Raw genomic sequence first — 24,367 nt, forward strand, 5'->3', positions numbered from 1 at the left:
CCAAACGGTGCTAGCTAGGCCAAGCTATTACATAGTGTTGGCAGTCATACACAAACTCGCGTGCCAGACATGTTTCTTTTTGTGTCACTGTAGGGCAGAACACATAATAGCAGCCACCTGTATTTGATGTTATTTTTACTTTGACTACTGATTTTCAAGTACAGTCTGCTGCTTCATTGTCAAGACAATTCCTGAGTAGGCATACATATTCTATTACACACTGACCCAGACAGAGAAGCAGTGAGAAAAAGAAAGATGATAGAGAGAAGAGCAGCAGCTAACACTCTACTGGTCTCCCTTCCCTGGAAGGGGATGTGGTAGGTGAGGCCTATCAGGCAAAGTAGCATTATATAAAGTTTTGGCGAAGCTGGCTGCCACTCAGCGTGCTGTCCTCAGCTCGTGAGGGAACACATGAGGGATCGGGGGGGGGGGGGGGGGGGGGGGGGGCGGGGGAGATACGGATGGTGTAGAGTGAGATTATGGAAGACACAGCAAAGCAGCACTATATCTGCAACTTTGGCTGGAGCATACATTAAAGCTCCACCCATCTTGTCCAAACAGTGAAAGCGACTTTTGAGATCTCCAAAGGTGCATTTGATGACACAGCGGGTAGCACATAAGGCCTTATTGTACCTCGTCTCTGACGGCATGTTGGGTATAGCAACAGGGTTGAGAAGCCAGGTCCTGCAACTGTACCCAGAATCTCATGCAGCAATGACAGTTTTAAGCCATCAATCATAGCACTGTCACTTGCACATCTGGATGGCAAACCACAGCATCCTATAAGACTGTATAAGGTAGTCTGTACCTTTCCTTGAGCCTTAAAAGGTGATTTGCCTAGCCTAAGTGCATATCACAATGTTCTGGGCCAGTATATGTGCAGGACAGAAGAAGCCATAAGTAGCTCAGCTCTTCAGGACTAGTAAATGGCATCTGGCTATTCCAACAATTGCGTGCCAGGCCCTTGCAATTGAGCTAAGACTACTGGTGTGTAGCAGGTTGCCAAATTTTAAGCAGTACAAAAGAGCTGCTACACCTGTGTTAGCTGCAGAAACGGTACCTGATGGTGTGATTGCAAATATCCTTGCTGGCTCTGCAGTATGTCCTCCATAGAAACTAATTTGTGAGCCCAGAATAGGTAATATGCCATGCCACCAACATGCACAAGACACTGCTTCTGGTTGAGGTGTGTGAGGGTCAAGACAAACTGTGGGCGACAATCTGGATGCCACCTCATTAACCGGCCACATGTGATCAGGCAGTACTAGCAGTGTGGACACTTCAAACTTGTCATTAACCACTGAGATGGTAATAGCTCCCAGTGGGAGGACAGAAATAGGGCTATTTAGCAAATGAGTACATTGAAAGTGTATAGTGCCTGCTCACACACCACGCCACACTTTAGGGTAGGGGCATTGTTTGTCCTCACAAGATTTGCAGGCCTCTGCAGCATGGGGTGAAAAAGCCAGGTCCTGGGCCAATGCCCTGCAGATGTAACTGTACAAGCCACTTGTCATGACAGCAATGCTTTTCTCCCCCCCCCCCCCAGCCATCCCCCATTTCTGTGCCGTTTGCCACAAACACATAGCCAGAAATGGAATATAGAAAGAAGTGTCTCTCTTATCTTTGAGCCAGCCTTCACCATACGGCAGCCTTCAACATTTTCAAAGAGGTCTGATTGCCTAAGTATAAAGAAATTGTGTATGGCTCCCGGGTACCTGGCCACCTTGTCGAGGATGCGCATTCGGGCGTCACAGACCACTTGCACGTTGATGGAGTGGAAGAGCTTTCTGTTGCGGTACATCTCCTCTCTGTCACGGGATGGATTGATGGCAACATGAGTGCAATCGATAGCTCCCAGAACACTGGAAAAGTTTGAGAAGGCATAAAAGCCTCTCTTCAAATCCATTGTGTCCTGCCTGTCCCAAGGAAATGCTATGTAGTGATTAATGCGGTCAGAGACTGCTGTGATGACCTGGTCCAGACAGCAAGAAAAAGTGGTTTGGGACATTTCCTCCATGACTCCTACTGTCATTTGGAAGGAGCCGCTTCTCTTGAAAAGCAGGGTGGCCAACAGTTTGGTGAGGCCAAGCACAGTGTGGGACTTTTGTGTGACTGAAACCAAATCCCCTCGGATTTCTTCATATATTTCCAAGATAGCTTGAGAGCAATCCTGGCGTTATGGCCCTAACGAACGCGATAATGCCATAACACAAAATGATAAATGGCCCTGCAAGTTACTTAAATGGCCAGCTTTAAATATTGACCCCCTTAACAACTACTCTCTTGATACCAAAGCCTATGAAAAATCTGGAATATCCTGACAGGAAACAGAGAGTAGGATTAAATGGACAGTTTTCTCAGTGGAAGCGAGTGGACAGTGGAGTACCTCAGGGATCTGTATTAGGACCCTTACTTTTCAATATATTTATAAATGATCTGGAAAGAAATACGACGAGTGAGGTAATCAAATTTGCAGATGATACAAAATTGTTCAGAGTAGTTAAATCACAAGCAGATTGTGATAAATTGCAGGAAGACTTTGTAAGACTGGAAAATTGGGCATTCAAATGGCAGATGAAATTTAATGTGGATAAGTGCAAGGTGATGCATATAGGGAAAAATAACCCATGCTATAGTTACACAGTGTTAGGTTCTATATTAGGTGCTACCATCCAAGAAAGATATCTAGGCGTCATAGTGGATAACACATTGAAATCGTCAGTTCAGTGTGCTGCGGCAGTCAAAAAAGCAAACAGAATGTTGGGAATTATTAGAAAGGGAATGGTGAATAAAACGGAAAATGTCATAATGCCTCTGTATCGCTCCATGGTGAGACTGTACCTTGAATACTGTGTACAATTCTGGTTGCCGCATCTCAAAAAAGATATAATTGCAATGGAGAAGGTACAGAGAAGGGTGACCAAAATGATAAGGGGAATGGAACAGCTCCCCTATGAGGAAAGACTAAAGAGGTCAGGACTTTTCAGCTTGGAGAAGAGACGGCTGAGGGGGGATATGATAGAGGTGTTTAAAATCATGAGAGGTCTAGAACGGGTAGATGTGAATCGGTTATTTATTCTTTCAGATAATAGAAAGACTAGGGGGCACTTCATGAAGTTAGCATGTGGCACATTTAAAACTAATAGTAGAAAGTTCTTTTTCACTCAAGGCACAATTAAACTCTGGAATTTGTTGCCAGAGGATGTGGTTAGTGCAGTTAGTATAGCTGTGTTTAAAAAAGGATTGGATACGTTCTTGGAGGAGAAGTCCATTACCTGCTATTAATTAAGTTGACTTAGAAAATAGCCACTGCTATTACTAGCAACGGTAACATGGAATAGAGTTTTTGGGTACTTGCCAGGTTCTTATAGCCTGGATTGGCCACTGTTGGAAACAGGATGCTGGGCTTGATGGACCCTTGGTCTGACCCAGTATGGCATTTTCTTATGTTCTTATATTCTTATCTACAATATCTCCTTAATAAATATCCTTAATAGATATCAAGATACTCTATTCTGTTTTGGTCAATAGAATGAACAGTATTATTAAACAAATTATGCATAAAGTTCAGACAGGCTTTGTACAGGAAAGATATTCAGTGGCTAATATTTTAAAAGTATTTACTGATATTCAAATATCTGAGAAGTAAAAAAGGTTACTTGCTAGTATGGATGCAGAAAAAGCATTTGCTAGAGTACTCTGGGAATATTTGATATGGATGCTTGAGAAGTACAGGTTTGGTGAGGAGTTTTTCAAATGAATTAGACTCCTAAAAAATTAGCTTTGAATTTAGCCAAAACCGAAATTATAGTTCTTCGGAGGAGGGAGACAATTGCTATACCAGCTACTGTAGAGATTGGAGATGCTGAGATTAAAATTCTCTCTCACAATAGAAGCCTAGGGTTTATGATTGATTCCAATTTATCGATGTATCCACAGATTAATGCTGTGCTTAGAACTGGTTTTCATAAACTGTGCTTGTTATTCTGTATTAAGCTGTTGCTATATCATGCCAACTTTCACACAGTGGGCTAGGCCTTGATAATTCCTATTGATTATTGTAACATGGTTTATCTTGGTTTGCCACTTACCACTATCAAAGCACTTAAGAACATAAGAACATAAGAAATTGCACTTCAGTTATTGCGGACTGCAGTTGCTTGGCTGATTTCTGGCTGCAACATAAGAACCCACATCTCACTAGTGCTATTTGACCTCTACTGGTTGCTGGTATAGTAGAGGATTAAATATATAATTGCTGTACTGACACAAACGTTTAGCTTTGGATGCATTGCCATGGACTAACGCCTCACAAAGAGGCTTATTGTATGTTCCTTCAGCGCGTCATGGCAGGCTTGATGGCACGAGAGAGTAGGTCTTCTCCATCGCTGTCCCAGTTCTTAGGAACACTCTGCCACAGGAGTTGCAATTGATGGACTGCTATAAGATTTAAAAAAAAAAATGGCCTAGACATTCTTTTTCCGACTGGCATTTTTATAGGCTTTGGATTCTTGAACTGGTATATGCAGCTATTTGATAGGATATGGAAGTTCATAGCTTTTTGAACTGTTATATACAAATATTTATTACGTCATGGAAATTTCTCTATTTGTCATCTCTGGGTTTGCTAAAGATCTGTTTTTAATTTGTGTGTGTTAACTTGTGTGCCACCTAGGGCCTTTGGTTTAGGCAGCATATAAATAAGTAAGTAAATAAATAAATATGTTGGATGCATATGTGTTCTGTAAGACAATCCCCTGAAGCAGAGATTTACCTCAAAACATGGCGTGTGTTGGGACTGATTGTATTATTTATATCATATGTAGTAATCCTAAGATAAGTGGACTTTCATATTCAATTTTAATTGCATAAAAAATCAAATATTTTCCTGAATTACTGGATCGATGATTATTTAAAAAGCAATGAAGGTCTGAAGACCAGTAGTGCTTAGTATGATAGTCCTTCTGTTCAATCCATTTAATTAAGCTTCTGCAAGAATCTTTACTCACATAATTAGTTCAATGTTATTTACCTATAAATTGACTTCATTTAAAATGATTAAATGGTTAACATCTATTAGGAGAGCATGGAGATAGTAGCAAACTAAAACTGGCAGGAATTTAAATATATCACTTTTCCTATTCTTTCAAGGAAATTCTGATTTTCTGTTGGGTTTAGCCAGATCCCTTTTTCAAAGATGGGAAGAGAAGGGAAGTAACAATATAGGTCATCTGGTTCATGAAACAGAGAATTGTCTGTCATTTCAGCAGTTAAGAAATAATATTCCAATCTTTTTTTTTTTGCTTATCTGCAAGCCCATTATTGCCTATCATGTGGTAAAGATGATTTATAGTATATAAGTTGTAATGAGGTGGAAGAATCATTTTGGGATACTACTAATAAAAACAATAAAATAGCTTTATATGATATACTATGTTCAAAGAGAATATGAACAATAATTTTTTTCAGAAATTGGTTAATTTGTGGGGGCCAGATTCTGGAAAACTTAATACTGTAGAGATCCAAGTGTATGCATTAATTAAACAAAATATTGATACTAGTAAATATGAAAGAAATACAATTTAAACTAATTCATAGAATAAACATCTCTAGAGTCACCAGAGTTAAGATGAATCTCTGGAATTGGATTTATGTGAAAAATGCAATCATTTGTTAGGAACAATGTATCATGTATTTACAAATTTTCACAAACTGAGTTCCTTTTGGAGGAAAATATTTGATTGTTTAGAAAAAATATTGAACTGCTTGATAACATGGTCTAGTGAGCTGGTTTATTTTGGGAAATTGAATATGGATCAAAGGTTACCTAAAGAAGGGAAAAGATTTGTGATACGTGCCCTTGAACTGCCTGAGAAAACTACTTTATTAACTTGGAAAGAAGATGAGCTTCCTACTTTTTTGAGATGGAAGTCCTTCTTAATGAAAAATTATACAGGAATAGAAAAAATGAAATTCATTGAGAAGCAAAGCAACAAAAAACAAATATAAATGATCCATATATTCAATATTTGGAGAAGGCTGGAAACCTCTGGAATTAATTGTTTTTCAGACTATATGTAATATATTGATATGCAAGGTCTAAGGCCTGAATAAGAACAGGACATGACAAATTACTATACATGTGTACGTATGTGGTATGAGTAATGTTTGAATGTAGTTTGAATGGGTGATGACCATGGGAATAAAAAGGGGAAAAATGCATTAGATTGTTTTGGTTGGATAACAGGATACACAACATCTATGTTTAGAACAATTTGCTATTTTCTGTTCTTTGAGATGATGATGTATAATTATATGTTTGTATTTTTGGAAATCTGTCTTAAATTCTTAATTGTAGAACTCACAATCTTAATAAACATATTTTAAAAAATTAGATGAAATTCATTTTAGTCCGCTGGTAATGCAAAAAACCCCAAAACAAAACAAAGCTACAGCTCTGGGATGTGTAGTTAAAATTTTATGTTGCCTGCTGGCCGCTAATGCATGGCCCATACAGGTCAGTCCTCCACTCCGCACACTGGCACAAGAGGCCCCCATGTGCAATCACTCACATCCCTTCACACTGCCAAAAGTGGTCCCTGTAGCACCTAAGTCTGTTTCAAAAATCAGGTTCAAGGCTCAACACTGAATTGAAAAAATGTATTAGTACTGCAGTTTAGAGTCAGTGTAGCGGCTCTCATGCTTCCTTAGCATGCACATTTCCTCACAATCCACTGCTGTTCAAGTCATTAAAACAGCAGTGAAATGTGAAGAACTGCAGAAGGACCTTGTGAGACAGTGCATCTAAATGGCAGATGCAATTTAATGTGGACAAGTGCAACGTAATACACATTGGGAAAAATAATCCAAACTACAGGTACATGATGATAGATTCTGTGTTAGGAGTCACCACCCAGGAAAAGGACCTTGAGTCCTTGTCGACAATACCTTGAAATCTTTGGCCCAGTGAGTAGAGGTAGTAAAAAGATAAATGGAATGTTAGGAATTATTTGGAAAAGAATAGAGAACAAAACTGAGAATACCATAATGCCTTTGTATAGTTCCTTGGTGCAAATGCATCTTGAGTACTGTATGTAGTTCTGGTCACCCCATTTCAAAAAAGACATAGTGGACATAGAAAAATACAGAGAAAGGTGTCAAAAATGATAAAAGGATGAAAAAGCTCACTTATAGAGAAAGACCAAACAAATTAGGGCTCTTTAGATGGAAAACAGATGACTGAAAAGGGATATGATTGATATTTATAAAATCATGAGTGGGGTGGAATGGGTAAATAGCGAACAGTTAATTATTGTTTCAAGCAATACTAGGACTAGGGGAGACTTAAAACAAATCATAGGAAGTACTTTATCAGTGCACAATCAAGCTATGGAATCTGTGGTCAAAGGATGTGGTCAAGGCAACTAACATAGGGGCCGATGCAATACAGTGCACTCAGTCAAGCGCACTATTTAACCCACAGTTGGACCTGGGTTGTGTAAACGCTACCTAATCCCCTTAAGCAATAATCCCCTTATTGCCTAGAGCAGGCGTTAATTGCTGAGCATGCCCAAAAGTTGTACAAAAAAGCAGAAAATACTGCTGTTCTGTACATCCTTCTTCTTAATATCATTGAGATGATAAGTGGTAGGAACAAAAACTTTGAAACAGTTAAAAAAAAAAAAGTTTAAAAAAGTGCCGGTGGTCAGGTTTGGGCAACGGACGCTCAGATAACAAGCATCCATTTTCCGAACCCCTGGCTGTGCACCGATTAGGAAAATGGACGCCGATAAATTTGGTGTCTGTTTTCTAAACCGGCGGACAGCCGACCACTCGCAGGCTCCCACTGTCAAAGAGGCGCTAAGGGCGCGCAGGCGACCCTAACGCCTCCTTGATAACGCGGCCCCAAATTTAAATATTGCATGGTGCCCCCAGGAGGGGTGCCTGGGGGCGCTTTCAGCACTTTTTTTTTTTTATAGTTTATTAAATTTCTATTACCATTTACAGTGAAAAGAAATCAAGTAAGTTTGGAATACAAGCAAATTCAAAAGAAAATCCACAGGAAAAACATTTTAGACATTTTGGGGTAGATTTTCAAACCGCGCGATTTGGCGTACTTTTGCTGGCGCATCAGGCGCAAGCAAAAGTACGCTGGATTTTAGTAGATACGCGCGGAGCCGCGCATATCCGCTAAAATCCGGGATCGGCGTGCGCAAGGCTATCGATTCTGTATAGCCGGTGCGCGCCGAGCCGCGCAGCCTACCCCCGTTCCCTCCGAGGCCACTCCGAAATCGGAGCGGCCTCGGAGGGAACTTTCTTTTGCCCTCCCCTCACCTTCCCCTCCCTTCCCCTACCTAACCCACCTGCCTGGCCCTGTCTAAACCCCCCCCTTACCTTTGTTGGGGGATTTACGCCTCCCTCCAGGAGGCGTAAATCCCCGCACGCCAACGGGACGCTAGCACGCCGGGACGCGACCTGGGGGCGGGTCTGGAGGGCGCGGCCACACCCCCGGACCGCCCCGGGCCGTAACCACGCCCCCGGGCCCGCCGCCGAAACGCTCCCGACACGCCCCGAAAACGCCGCGCGGATCGGGCCCGCCCCCGACACGCCCCCCTCAGAAAACCCCGGGACTTACGCGAGTCCCGGGGCTCTGCGCGCGCCGGTAGGCCTATGTAAAATAGGCCCACCGGCGTGCAGGGCCCTGCTCGCCTAAATCCGCCCGGATTTAGGCGAGCAGGGCTCTTAAAATCCGCCCCAGTAATTCTAACTATTAAGTCCACATTATCTGGGAAGCCATATAAAGAAAACAACAAGGTAAAAATGTCAAACTTTATAGACCTATGGAGATATTATTACTTTTATGACCAGCTTAATCATCCGACCGATAGGTTAGTTATGATCACATCATCCTCCTTTATCTGTAAGAAATACCTCCAGGTGGTCAGGTTGAAGAAAGACAAACTTGTTCTTTTGGTAAGTGATAAGAAAGACACTTACAAGGAAATTTGAGGAAGAATGTGGCCCCTAGGGCCAACACTCTTCCCCTTAATGTCAGAAATTGCTTTCTTCTCACCTGGGTGGATCTTGAGACATCCGGGAATACTTGGACTATTTTACCACAGAATAAGAAATGTTTATTTTTAAAATACTTCTGTAAAACAAGATTTCTTTTCTATTTCTAACCGCTTTCAGCACATTTTAATTGCATCGGCCTCATAATGGGGTTCAATAGAGGATTGGACAAACTCCTGAAGGAAAAGTCCTTAAACAGTTATTAGCCAGTAGACTTGGGAAAGACACACTTATTTCTCAGAGTGAGACACAAGAAAAAGGTCAATTATTAGGGATCTGAAGGGTAGTTGTGACCCGGACTGGCTGCTGTCAGGGACAGCGTGCTGGGCTCAGTGGACGTATGTCTGACTTAGCATGGCACTTCTTGTGTTCTTATGTCCTTATGTGTGAAACCCAAACTTCTGACCCCTGGTAGCATGGTTGTGCTATCCCCAAAACCTGGGATGCAGTATAAACAACTGAACTAGTAGGAATTCAAATAAATGATGGTAAGGATTACTGGGACATATCTTACCAGCACATTATAGGGATGTGAATCGTGTCCTCGATCGTCTTAACGATCGATTTCGGCTGGGAGGGGGAGGGAATCGTATTGTTGCCGTTTGGGGGGGTAAAATATCGTGAAAAATCGTTAAAAATCAAAAAATCGAAAAACCGGCACATTAAAACCCCCTAAAACCCACCCCCGACCCTTTAAATTAAATCCCCCACCCTCCCGAACCCCCCCCCAAATAACTTAAATAACCTGCGGGTCCAGCGGCGGTCCGGAACGGCAGCGGTCCGGAACGGGCTCCTGCTCCTGAATCTTGTCGTCTTCAGCCGGCGCCATTTTCCAAAATGGCGCCGAAAAATGGCGGCGGCCATAGACGAAAAAGATTGGACGGCAGGAGGTCCTTCCGGACCCCCGCTGGACTTTGGCAAGTCTCGTGGGGGTCAGGAGGCCCCCCACAAGCTGGCCAAAAGTTCCTGGAGGTCCAGCGGGGGTCAGGGAGCGATTTCCCGCCGCGAATCGTTTTCGTACGGAAAATGGCGCCGGCAGGAGATCGACTGCAGGAGGTCGTTCAGCGAGGCGCCGGAACCCTCGCTGAACGACCTCCTGCAGTCGATCTCCTGCCGGCGCCATTTTCCGTACGAAAACGATTCGCGGCGGGAAATCGCTCCCTGACCCCCGCTGGACCTCCAGGAACTTTTGGCCAGCTTGTGGGGGGCCTCCTGACCCCCACGAGACTTGCCAAAAGTCCAGCGGGGGTCCGGAAGGACCTCCTGCCGTCCAATCTTTTTCGTCTATGGCCGCCGCCATTTTTCGGCGCCATTTTGGAAAATGGCGCCGGCTGAAGACGACAAGATTCAGGAGCAGGAGCCCGTTCCGGACCGCTGCCGTTCCGGACCGCCGCTGGACCCGCAGGTTATTTAAGTTATTGGGGGGGGGTTCGGGAGGGTGGGGGATTTAATTTAAAGGGTCGGGGGTGGGTTTTAGGGGGTTTTAGTGTGCCAGCTCACGATTCTAACGATTTATAACGATAAATCGTTAGAATCTGTATTGTATTGTGTTCCATAACGGTTTAAGACGATATTAAAATTATCGGACGATAATTTTAATCGTCCTAAAACGATTCACATCCCTAGCACATTATAGCCCCATGACCTATCACTCTTCACCTCCCCACACTAACAGAAGACCTATGGGCTGCTCTTCCTACACCTCCACCTGCTAAATCCAGGCCTCCTATATTGACAGATCACTGCCTCCACCAAGATCACCTTTCCACCTTTAGTTGCGACCCCACCCCCTGCCTATCCAATACAACACTGTCAAAAAGCTGAAGGGGCAGGAGGGAACACTCTAGCCTTTTGACCCACCAGTTGCTGGTTGACTTCACAAAGGGGTAGATTTTTAAAGTTATGCGCGGGCGTAGATTTGTTCCCGTGCCATTCCCCGGCCCGGGGGCTGGTTCGGAGGCCTCGGCCACACCCCCAGAACACCCCCGGGCTGGCACCACGCCCATGGCCCTGCCCCCGGAACGCCCCTGAATGCCGCGCCACCCCCGGAAGCCCCCCCAAGCAAAGCCCCGGGACTTACGCACATCCCGGGGCTTTGCGCGTGCCGGTGGCTTATGCACATAGGCGCGCCGGCGCACAAGTCCCCTGCGCACCTAAATCCGGCTGGATTTACGTGCGTAGGGCTTTTAAAATTTGCCCCAAAATGACTATGAGGGGGCAAATGATAGAATGAAGTTGATTGGTGCCATTTTGCATGGTGGAGCTAGTGGAATAAGAGGCGGAGTGCTCTCTTTAGCTTTTCAACCGGCTGATGAGATAAATGTCAGTGGGGAGAGGGGAGCAATTCCAGACTGGGGAAAGGAGAAAAGCGAACTGGGAGAAGTTCAGCTTAGATTCAGCATCAAGAAGGGGTGGGAGGGAACTTCAAACCCTGTTTCGTCATTGTAAGGATTGGGGATTGGCCTGCAGTGTCCTCCTCGGCCAATATAGAGAGACATGCCAGGTAAGGTTCGACCTGTGGGAGCCTCTTATGCCAGTGGGGGAATTGGCCTGTGGGGGCCTTGCAGCAGCTGGTGGCAGTAACCTATCAGCATTATCTCATGAAAAACACTGGATTTAATGCCCTTTAGCACAATGGATCTTAAAGTGCTGTTTTGCAGAAAACACCTACAATAAAATCAGCTGTTAGTGCATATTAATGCTCACTTTTAACACAGCTTTTTACACTGGCTCCTACCCATTAAAAATACTCTAAATTATAATGATTTGCAGTTACTATTGACTAGAGGAAGGTACAAATTGGTGACCTATAGTGAAAAGCTCTCAATATCTCTATTAATCTACTGAGCTATCAATTTTCCCTGTAAAGGGAATCTCTTGATCATTTTCTGTTCAATTCTGTAATACATTTTTACAATTTTGCAAAATTTGTGAGTATGCCCCTACTTTTAGAAAAAGTGTCACTGTGAGAGTTAGTAAAAGGGGTATGTGAGAAATCAGCATTCACTTGGTCTATGCCACTGGCTCAGCAGCAAAGATATGTAAGTGCAGACAGTAAGAGTTACCCATCCTGCTGAGCTGTTGCTGATTCTCTGTTCAATCAAGTTGAATGTTTTTGCTGCTGTACCACAGCTATAGACAGGGTGGCCCATGGAAAAGTAGCATGCGTCCAATACCAGTGCCACGCAGGCAGGCTAATTTTCCATGGGCCACGCTGTACTATAGAAATTCCCATTTATTGACATATGGCATATGGAATTTCTTAAAATTTCAAATTCTCAATTACAATGTTAAACCACGAAGAGGCTAAACGAAATGCAAGGAAAAACTGAAAAGGCAACAACAAACAGGCAACAAAATGACATCTGTTAGAGATTTCCATTTTGTCAACCGTGAGAGAGTCTTCTTAAAGTTATAAACTTGCTGGGTCTATGAAAAGGCCAAACTGTAGAACCTGAAAAGAAAATTACCATTCTCATTTTGGAAAAATTTACAAGTCCTTCCTCTGTAAAGTTTGGTGTGCCTTCTTCAATAAATGCGAGGTCTGTCAAGTACATTCCAAGATATGGAACAGAAGGGGGATTACATCTGTGAGGCAAAGAGAAGATGTATTTTAGTTCTATTGCAAAGTCATACAAAATGAAATAAATTACCAGTATTAAAAAAGAGGACTTTAGTATTAAAGATGTACACATTTTTTGATAAATTGAGCTCCTTTGAAACAAGAGGGATTAGATTAATATAATCCAGAAATGATCAGAAAGAAGCAGACTGCCAGAAATATGAAGTATAGATCACGTCAGAATTTCTGATGAATTACCATGATGACAAAAACTATTTTTGCAACATTTTTACCACCCAGCCTTCTTCACATACTCTGCCTGGTCCCTATCACTGAGGATAGAGGATCAGAATAAGAGAGAAGACCTGGAGAGTGAGATGGGACTGTTAGCAAGTTAGCAGAATGGAGGCAGTGCATGCAAATCTATCTCATGCATATTAATTGCGGATATCCTGAAAATCTGACCTGTTTGTGGGCCTCAAGGACCGAAATTGGCCACGTCTGAACTAGGGCCTAAAAGAACAAAGCTAAATCAAACCCCTCCTATGAGTCCATGTCTGTGAATGACAGAACTACAGCAGAGCTGTATCATCCACAGCTGCTTCCACAAATATTAGGACCATTGTAGCAACAGTAGGTGATTCCCCAATAACCATCCGAAAGGTATCAGCAACAAGATAGATAACATGTCACTCCTACTAACAGTAGCAGGAAACATAAGCATAAAGTCAGATACAGACTACATGGTCCATCCAGTCTGCCCATTTACTGTATATCTCAAATGGGCCGATCACCTGCTCGGGGGAGGCGTTAATTTTGGCAAGTAAAAATGTGCGCATTGGGCAGACTTTTTTTTTTTTTTTTTTTGCAACGGGGAGAATACATAATAGCCTCATCAACTTGCATTTACATGTGATGAATGCTCTTATCTATGTGCATTTTTGGATGCGCTAACCCTCATTTTGCATCAGGGGTTATGGACGCATGCCCAAAAATGTGCATCCAATCATGCACTGAGCTGTGCGCTGCAGCCAGCACACGGTATTGCATCAGCATGTTAAAGAGCTTACAAAGTTGCATATTTTTGCTTACTTTCAGATGCAGTGAAAGCTTTCTATGGTTTAGACATCTCATGAACATAATTAAATTCTACATTAGTATGACAAAATTTCTTTGAGAGAAATGAAATATCTCCCAGAAAGGAAAAGCACTGCTAAAGAATTAAGCATAAATATTTGACCAAAGTCCTACAAAAGAGTTTTTCATTGTTCCTTGGATTACCTTTTGAAGAAAACTATTAAGCAATCAAAAGAAAGTTGGATTAGGTAGACCTCTGGTCTTTCAAACTAAACCAATTTCATAACTATTGACCTTATGAAACTGTGACAAATATTATTTGCATTTGTTTCCTGGTTTACTGTTTCTTAAACTGTAAATGCTAACAGTCACAGAATAGGAAGTGAAAATAGTATTGCTAAGGGACATGGAATGACATGTCAGAATAGAAAATGATCAGATTCAGAGACATACTGGACAAAGCTGACTTGACATATGTGGAAGAAACTAGTAAGAAGACGTTTTTTTTTTCACCATTTTTTTGACATGTCTTCAATTAAAACAAACAAAATATAGTATTCTATAGGACTGTGTAAGGGTTCCAAAGAGGAAAGATTAATGTATTGAAAAGTGACACTGATAATTGCATCGGGTTGAAATAAAGAGAATGGTGTAAGATGGGGTTAATAGAAGGCAGATCTCCATTTTACTTCCTATGTTTTTGTTTATGAAGTGCTAGGAAACCTGAAAAGAGAAATGAACTATGGTCAGCAAGAAAAAAAGGAGCAGATTCAGAGTATGCAAGGAATTGGCTGATACAGTGCTTGGCAAACCAGAGAGATTAACCATTCATTTATCATGATTTTTTTTTTTAATGACCTCAGACAATGAACAAATTTTATAGCATTCTACCTAAAAATGTCTGATGACCCACTTAATCTAATCTCACTACTTGCACTACACATTATAGGGATACTGATGGATTTAGTAAAATGAAACTGAAAATCCCTTAAAAGATCAATCTTTCAAGCTATATTTTATTGAGAAGCAAAACATTATTATACTTAAAGACCCTGAAATGGGTTTTGAACACATTCTTTTTATTAAATAGCAGAGAAAAACTAATACAAATTCCCCACCCACCCCCACTTGAAAAACAGCATAACAATAATGAATTAGATGCAAACTTCAAAACATCAAGCCTTCAACACCATGGATCAAAAAGAAATGGAGAAAACAGCAGCAGTTTGAAAACATGATAGGAATATAAAGTAGACATCAAGGGGAACATAATCAATATAAAGAGAAGAGACATAGGATAATAGCAACCTTATATTATATTTTAACTAGCTTAAATGCCAACCAAAAATGATGGGTTACAATTGAATTTATGTATTTTATAATTGCAGTGTTTTAGTTTTTGCTCTTGTAATGGGTTGCTACCTCTCTCCCTCGGCTTTGCTCCCTCTGCGTGTGTATCTCATGTTAACATGCTTATGATGGGCTGCTGCTTTGCTCCCCTGCCCCTGCCCCACTCCCGTCTTGCTGTAGTGTATTCACAGCTGGCTGTTGCCTCACTCTTCCTGTCATGCTTTGCCGTCTCTATTCTGCCCCCCTCAAGGATGTAGTTTACCTTTGAGTGTTACAGACAAAATTACAGATACTGATTTTTATTTGGTAGAATTATCAATAACCCAATACTTAGTATACTCCAGAAATGAGGGCCAAATATCCTGAAACTTGAAAATCTCATCTGTAACCTGAAATGTTAAGTATTACATCTTGGAGCATCAATAGGCCAATCTGGAAGGTGCAATACATTTCCATTTAGAGGCAACAGAGATTTTAGCTACACATAGCTAATAATACACCAATCCTGCTTCATGAATGGGTAAAGGTTTGGCTCCAGAACTAAGTCCAATCAACAAAAGAGGGAAATCCAAGGGAAGATTAGAACTAATTATCTCATTAATGTACCCTAGCATCTTTATTACTGAGCAGCAACTCCAATAAAATAAGGCAGGAAATGGAACATTTTTGAAACAAGTATGTGCTTTTGTATACACTTAGGTAATGTGTTATTTCCATTTTGGTCCTGAAGCCTTTATATTGAGGGTAATCATATGGAAACTTAAGGCTTGCCCCATTTGTTCAGAACTCTCTACCTTGGGAAAGGAACTGGCTGAAGTTAAAGCTGAATTAGCTTCAATAAAGAAAGTCTCAGCCACCCTACATTATTCAGGAATTAATTTCCCATTATCACAGAATAGCCAAAAGTCAAGGAAAAAGAGATTTACTGTGGGCTCAGGAAGGATAAGACCTGTGACCCACAGACGCCCGTTATTGACAGCTGTGCAGCCCACAACTCTATCCCCCTCCCCCCCACTCACACAGGGCTTTAAGGAACTCAAGAAACAGTATTACAGTGGGCTCTAGTAGAATTTATTTATTTATTTATTTAAGGTTTTTATATATACCAACATTCAAGACGGTAGTCCCATCATGCTGGTTCACAAGAAACAGGGGTGCAATTATAACAAACTTTACAATTTGAACAATGGTGCAGAAAAGCAGTTACATATAACAAGGAAATCAATAACTTGGAGTGAGAAGGAAATGAAGATCAGATAATTATATATATGTATAAAAAACATTGTAAGAGGTGGCTATTAACGCTATTACTAGCGGAGCGTGATGATTGATGGGAGTTACATAGTGTTGGAGTTAGGAAAGGCCTGCGTGAACAGCCACATCTTGAGTCTTTTCTTGAATGTTGAGATACTGGGTTCCATTCTAAGATCCGGGGGAATGGAGTTCCATAAAGTTGGACCGGCTGTGGAGAATGCCCGATCTCTAAGCGTGATGTGTCTGGTAGATTTGGCTGGAGGTACTTGAAGTGATCCTTTGTAAGCATCTCTTGTCGGTCTTGTTGAATGGTGTAATCGGAGGGGGATATGGAGATCGATTGGAGCTAATTGATGGATGTTTTTGAAAATGGTGAGAATGGCCTTATAGATTATTCTGAAGTGGATGGGCAGCCAATGGAGGTTCATCAGGATAGGGGTTATGTGTTCTCTTCTCCTGGTGTTAGTGAGTATACGGGCTGAGGCATTTTGGACCATTTGCAATGGTTTGGTGTGTGATGAAGGGAGACCAAGCATGATGGTGTTACAATAGTCCAGCTTTGCGAAAATGAATTAGACCTGTGATCCAGAGACACACACTGTATCAAGTGCAACAAGTACAAAATGCCTTCTCTGTATTAAATACTGAAGAAGTTCTTGAGAAAAAGATTGAAGTGTTATCTGAAAAGAGAGAAGAAACCCAATGCATACAGAAATTCCAGATCAGAAACCAAAGAAAAAAGCTCACTGTGATGGATGACTGTCATCAGAGGCACTAATCTTTTCCCTTGCACAAATGCTAAGGGAAAAGTGGATAACAAAACTCAACTAAAGAGGTCACAAAAGGAGTCCAGGAACAGCAGTAAACTGAACGAAGAAAGCTGGAAAGCTATGAGCACAAATGCTTATAGTTTCGCCAATAAAATCCCAGATCTGCAAGCCCTAATGGTGGAGGCGGACTTGGACGTTGTTGCTGTCACAGAAACATGTTTTACGGAATCTCATGACTGGGATACGGCAATACCAGGCTACAACTTGTTAAGGAAGGACAGAGAGGATAGGAAAGGGGGAGGAGTGGCTCTTTATGTCAGAAACAATATCCAAGCATCTGAGCTGCAAGGAAGAGGGGCAATGAAGAAGCACTATGGGCCGACCTAAAAAAAGATGGGGCATCCATTTTTATTGGAGTGGTTTACAGGCCTCCAAACCAAAAGGAAGAGATGGACAGATATCAGGTTGAAGACATCCAAAAGATAGGAAAGAAGGGAGAAGTGGTGATCGTTGGAGACTTTAACATGCCAGATGTAGACTGGAGAATCCCATCTGCAGAATCTAATAATAGTAGAGAAATAGTGGATGCCCTGCAAGTAGCTTTGTTCAAACAAATGGTAATGGAACCCACCCCTGGCGCCCGAACATCAAGCCGGTAATGCCTCACAAAGGTTTGCAATGACGTCCATGTAGCCGCCCGGCAGATCTCTTGTGGTGAAATCTGCTGACATTCCACCCAAGAGGTGGCCTGAGAACGAGTCGAGTGCACCCTAAGATCCTCAGGTAAAGGACGACCTCGGAGCAAATAAGCTGAATTAATAGCTTCCTTCAACCATCGAGCAATGGTAGTCTTAGAGGTCATATTACCTTTCTTAGGGCCACTCCAGAGCATAAAGAGGTGGTCCGAGACTCGAAACTCATTAGTAACTTCCAAATAACGGAGGAGAGCTCTGCAAACATCCAGTTTGTGCAGATCCCTCAAAAGAAGGTCCAACCTATCCAAATCGGAGAACGACAGAAGTTCCACGGATTGATTCAAATGGAAAGAGGAAACAACCTTAGGCAGAAAAGGAGGAACCGTGTGTACATAAGAACATAAAAACATAAGAAAATGCCATACTGGGTCAGACCAAGGGTCCATCAAGCCCAGCATCCTGTTTCCAACAGTGGCCAATCCAGGCCATAAGAACCTGGCAAGTACCCAAAAACTAAGTCTATTCCATGTAACCATTGCTAATGGCAGTGGCTATTCTCTAAGTGAACTTAATAGCAGGTAATAGACTTCTCCTCCAAGAACTTATCCAATCCTTTTTTAAACACAGCTATACTAACTGCACTAACCACATTCTCTGGCAACAAATTCCAGAGTTTAATTGTGCGTTGAGTAAAAAAGAACTTTCTCCGATTAGTTTTAAATGTGCCCCATGCTAACTTCATGGAGTGCCCCCTAGTCTTTCTACTATCCGAAAGAGTAAATAACCGATTCACATCTACCCGTTCTAGACCTCTCATGATTTTAAACACCTCTATCATATCCCCCCTCAGTCGTCTCTTCTCCAAGCTGAAAAGTCCTAACCTCTTTAGTCTTTCCTCATAGGGGAGTTGTTCCATTCCCCTTATCATTTTGGTATCATTTTGGTATCCCTTCTCTGTACCTTCTCCACCAGAATTGGAAATTCGCAAGAATGGGTCCCTAGAGGACAGAGCCTGAAATTTGGAAACCCTTCGCGCCGAAGTGATTGCCACTAAGAAGACAACTTTCAACGTTAAGTCCTTCAAGGTCATGCTATGTAAGGGTTCAAAGGGTGGGGCACACAGAGCTTTGAGAACTAAATTCAGATTCCAAGATGGACAGGGAGAGCTTACTGGTGGACACAAATGTCTCGCTCCCCGCAGGAAATGAGCAACATATGGATGCGTGGCCAACGGTGCGCCATGCACCGGACCGCACAAGGACCCTTAGCCCCTTGGCTAAGCCCGCCTGAAGGAAACCTAGAATATTGGACACAGCGGCACGAGTGGGAACAATTTCCCTTGCCACACACCAGGTGTCGAAAACCTTCCAGACTCGAATGTAAGACAAAGAAGTAGAAGTCTTACGCGATTGCAATAGCGTAGTGACTACCGCCGCGGAATAGCCTTTGCCCCGCAAGCGCTGCCTCTCAAAAAGTCAAGCCGCTAGACAGAAGCAATCGCCCTGGTCGAAACAGACTGGACTCTGATGGAGAAGGTTCGGTATCGGATGGAAACGTAGAGGACCGTCCACGACCAGATGAAGTAAATCCGCGAACCACGGCCTGTGCGGCCACTTGGGAGCTACCAGGATCACATTCGCCGGGTGCCCTTCTATGCGTCTGAGCACCTTGCCTTTAAGAGGCCACGGGGGGGAACACATAGAGGAGAATCGTCGTCGGCCACGGAAGAACCAGAGCATCCACTCCTTCCGCTCCTGTCTTCCTGTGGCGAGCGAAGAATTGCGGGGCCTTGGAATTCTTGTACGTTGCCATGAGATCCATATGGGGAACACCCCACCTGTCGCAGAGAAGTTGAAAGGCTGTGTCCGCTAGCTCCCACTCACCAGGGTGGAGACGATGCCGATTCAGAAAATCCGCTTGAACGCTGTCCACCACTGCGATGTGGGACGCCGCTATGCTGAGGAGATGCTGTTCCACCCAGGCTACTAACATGCACGCCTCTTCTGCTACAGCGCAACTTTGAGTGCCCCCCTGCCGGTTTATGTAAGCCACTGTGGTCGCATTGTCGGATAACACCCTGACCGACTTCCCTTGTATTAGCGGGAGGAATGCTTGTAGCGCTAGGTGGACTTCTCTGGTCTCTAGGCGATTGATGGACCATCGAGATTCCTCCGGAGTCCACTGCCCCTACACAGAGGTCTGCAGACAAACCACTCCCCAGCCTAAGAGACTGGCATCTGTGGTCACCACTGTCCAATCTGGAACCATCAACGGGACTCCTCTGGAGAGATTGTCCCTGATCAGCCACCAGTGCAGGCTGAAGCAAGCGGAGTCTGGTAATGGCAGAACCAGATGAAACTGCTTGGAGGTCGGATTCCAGCGGGAAAGCAAGGCTGACTGTAAAGGCCGCATATGAGTGAAGGCCCAGGGAACCAGCTCCAAAGTAGAAGTCATAGAACCCAGTAGCTGTAAGTAATCCCAGATGATGGGGTGGGACTTGCTGAGCAAGGACTGCACCTGCCTCTGCAACTTGACAATCCTGTCATTTGTTAGAAAGACCTGACCCTGTCGAGTGTCGAACAAAGCTCCCAAATACTCCAAGGATTGAGAGGGGATGAGGTGACTCTTGCCCATATTGATCACCCAGCCAAGAGCTGTCAGCAACTGCAACACCCGCCGGATCATCTCCTGGCAAAGGGCTTTCGACTTTGCTCGAATCAGCCAATCATCCAGATAGGGGTGTACCAAAAACCCCTCTCTGCGCAGCTTCGCTGCCAAGACCACCATGATCTTGGTGAAGGTCCTGGACACTATAGCGAGACCGAAAGGCAGAGCCTGAAACTGATAATGTCTTCCCAGAATTGCAAACCTCAGGAACAGCTGATGATCCTTCCGGATGCCGACATGGAGGTACACCTCCGTGAGGTCCAGGGATGCCAGGAACTCGCCGGGATGTACTGCCGCGATCACAGACCGGAGCGTTTCCATACGGAACCTTGGAATGCGCAGACATCTGTTTACCCTTTTTAAATCTAAAATGGGACAGAAGGACCCCTCCTTTTTTGGTACCATGAAGTAGATGGAATATCGGCCTGTGCGCTGATCCGAGGGATGAACCGGAACAATGGCCCCCAGGTCGAGAAGACGTTGTACCGTCAGCTTTACCACCTGGCGTTTTGCGGTGTAGCCGCAAGGAGAGACCAGAAACTGTTGGCGCGGTTGGCGTGCAAAATCTAAAGCACAGCCGTCTCTTAACACAGAGAGGACCCACTGGTCTGACATGATCTTGGCCCATTCCTCATAAAACAGAGACAGTCTACCCCCTACCATTGGTACCGAGGAATGGACTGGCTGCCCATCATTGCGAAGCTTTGCCTCCTGGAGCAGACGTGGAGGCACCGGGTCTACCAAAAACGGCACCCTCAAGAGGACTGAGACCCCGACTGTTGTCTGCCTGTAGACTGACAGAAAGATGAAGTGGGCGCTTGGGGCATACGAGTCCTCTGACCACCCTGAAAACGAGATCTTGAGGAAAATGAAGACCTCTGCTCAGGCCTATCTTCGGGAAGACAATGGACCTTATTCTCTCCCAAGGATTGAACTAAATCTTCGAGTTCCTTGCCGAACAGCAACTTACCCTTAAAAAGAAGCGAGCCCAACCTAGATTTGGACAATACATCTGCCGCCCAGTGCCATAACCACAATAAGCGTCTAGCCGAGACTGCTGAGACCATGGACCGAGCAGACGTCCGCAGAAGATCATACAGCACATCTGCGCTGTACGCTATCACTGCTTCCAGGCACCCCGCTTGCTGGGCTTCCTCCTCGGAGAGAGACTCGTTAGCCAGAAGTTGCTGAACCCAGCGCAGGCCTGCTCTTAAACCAAAATTAATACACATGGCCGCTCGGACCCCCAGTGCTGAGACTTCAAAAATTTTCTTGAGCTGGAGCTCAGGTTTCTGGTCTTGCCAATCCTTGAGAGCTGTACCACCTGTGACCGGAATAGTCGTCTTATTTGTAACCGCAGTGACAGCAGCATCGATCTTCGGGACTTGCAGAAGCTCTAGAGCCTCCTCAGGAAGAGGATAGAGCTTATCCATGGCCTTCATAAACTTAAGGCCCATATCCGGTGTATCTCATTCCCAATACAGCAAATCCGTCGCCGAAAAATGGAAAGGGAAGGTAGTAGGCGGGCCTCTCAGACCCAATAAAGCCGGGTCCATGGACTCTAAGACTGCTGGATCCTGTGTTGGTGTTGAGGTTTGCTGCTCAGAGTTAGCAATCTGTTACGAGTTAGACTGCGGAGTTAACAAACTGTTAGTGTTGCTCCTCCCTAGGGGAGGAGTTAGCAGTCTGTTAGAAATCTCCGTGAGGAGTTAGCAATCCTGTTGAGCTTTGCTCCCCCAGAGGGGAGGAGCTAGCAATCTGTTAGCGATTCTGCTAGGGTTAGCAGTCTGTTGGCAAACTATTATAGTATTGCTCCCCAGAGGGGAGAGGTCAGCAACCATATAAGATCTGTTCTTCCAGAGAGGAGGAGTTAGTATCTGTTATGGATCTCCGCACAGAGTGGCAACCTGAAATACGAGAGTTCCCCTGAAGGGAGGTGTTGGCCATCTGTATGGTTCCTGCTAAGAAGTAGCAATTGGTTATGATACAGTTCCTGAGGAAGGAGATGTTAGCAACAGTTGAGGGTTAGATTGCAAGGTAGCAGTTTGTTGTACTCAGCTCTTGAAGTGTGAGAGATGAGCACTCTAATGTAGAATGGTGAATCCTTGGGCCGATGGCAGATGACAGCGCCCCCAGGAGGATATCATGAGAGGGACCACCGACTAGGCTGGAGTATGGAGACAGACACAGATAGTTCTTTATTAGACAGATAGTAGAACCACCAGAGGTGGCAGCAGTGAGCTGATGTGCCTGGCAGGGCTGAAGTCCTTCAGATCCTGGAACTTCTCCGGGTTTGCTGAGCTGTAGAGAGAGACTCATAGATAGTGAGTAGACAGGGTATGATGGATACATAACCAGAAATAGATGATACACTCACATAGATTAATAAGAAGGCTCAGTAGCTGGAGAGAGTTAGGCCCTCGAGGAGCGAGTACCTGGTTCCAGGGACTGCTCTGAGAAAGTGATGGTAAATCACTGTTATCTATCTCTGTAATGGTTTCTTAGGCAATAGAGAATAGTTAGTATATTCAGGAACAGGAGCCTCAAGGCGAGTACTGGTTCCTATATGCAAACTGAAATAAGAACTCACAATATCTGTATATGAAATAGCTTCTGAAATAGAAGAGAATCTTCGGAGGGTTTTAAGAACATGGGCCCTCGAGGAGCGAGTACCGGTTCCTATAGGAACTGGAATCGAAACTCACAATGTTCACGTCTGTGATCGCTTCCAGGCAATAGGGAGTCTTCTGAGCGTTCAGGGACATAGGCCCTCGAGGAGCAAGTACCGGATCCCGTCTTAGCAATCTGAAAACAAGAAGAGAGAGCGGGGCCCCTGAGGAGTGGGTACCCCTGGTAAGTTCGAAGAGGCAAAGCAGCGGAGAATGAAGCGGGTTGAGATGATCCCCGCAATCAATCCCAAGCAAGCTCGATTCGTAAGCGTAAGCAAAGACCTTTTATGTTGGAAGCGGATGACATCACTACGGGGGGTCGCCCCCGAGGTTTGCGCCCTTGCTGATACAAACTTCGTAGCGCGCGTGTGCCCTACGTCATAATGAACATGGCGAATCCGCAGCGTCAGGCCAGCCTGGGGACTCCGGGAAGAAATGGCAAGGAGAAGCCGCGGCAGCAACTGTCCATCAGACCCGAAGGGAGTCGCCTCAGAGGTAGAGAGGGTGGAATGAGGGCAAGAGCAGGCACGAATGCAACAGTTGGCTCAATGCCTAACTCCTTCAAAATAGCCGGGATAAGAGGGATAAGCTCATCCCTCCTGAATAACCAGACCACCTTAGGGTCATCCCCGACTATGCCATGTGAATCTCGTGCAGCACTCTGCTGTAGATCCCCCTCACCCTCTACCCCCTTTGGGGGAGGGGTGGCCAGGCCCTGATCCTCTGAATCCAAAGAAACCTCAGAGAAGGCGCTAGAATCATCCTGCAGCGCCTGTGACCTTAAAGGGCGCTTATCCTTGGGGGCATCCTTCTCTGAGCGGCTCTTGGCCCGCTTCCGGGGTTTTGAGTGTGGGGGTGAGGAACTTCTGTCCCTGCCACATCTCTTTGCGGCCTTCCTGGCCCGAAAGGCCTTGTGTAAAAAGCTAATGTAGTTCAAATTTGAGGAGGAAGAGGAAGAGGAATCCGGCCCCTCTGCAGGGGCCTCTCCCCTCGCAGGCTGCGGTGGTTTCACCGCACTAGACCCCCCCACAGGCAAACACTGATGGGGTAGAAAATTAACACCCAATGCGGCTGGTCCTGCCACGCCGAAACCATCCAAAATGGCGCCCGTTCCTGCGCTCAGGAGAAAAGGAGTAGAGGGAAGGATCGGCATCTCCCCAAACGCGCGGGTAACTGAGGAAATGCAAGAAGGACGCGCCAAGCCACATGCCCTGCACGCTGCCCTCCGTGACATGTTGGGCCGAGACA

At 44.5% G+C, this 24,367-nt stretch overlaps 1 protein-coding gene across 1 annotated transcript in view; it reads right to left on the reverse strand.

Annotated features, from left to right (window-relative positions):
• The window catches only part of RASGRF2 (Ras protein specific guanine nucleotide releasing factor 2), an 888,178-nt gene that overhangs the window by 68,900 nt on the left and 794,911 nt on the right, over window positions 1-24,367 (reverse strand). The window contains exon 25 of the mRNA XM_029574148.1: window positions 12,546-12,663. Coding sequence (XP_029430008.1) covers window positions 12,546-12,663 — 118 coding nt within the window. The remainder of the gene's footprint in view (window positions 1-12,545; window positions 12,664-24,367) is intronic.

This window comes from Rhinatrema bivittatum, chromosome 1 (assembly GCF_901001135.1).
Source record: "Rhinatrema bivittatum chromosome 1, aRhiBiv1.1, whole genome shotgun sequence".
In the NCBI taxonomy this organism is placed as follows: Eukaryota; Metazoa; Chordata; class Amphibia; order Gymnophiona; family Rhinatrematidae; genus Rhinatrema; species Rhinatrema bivittatum.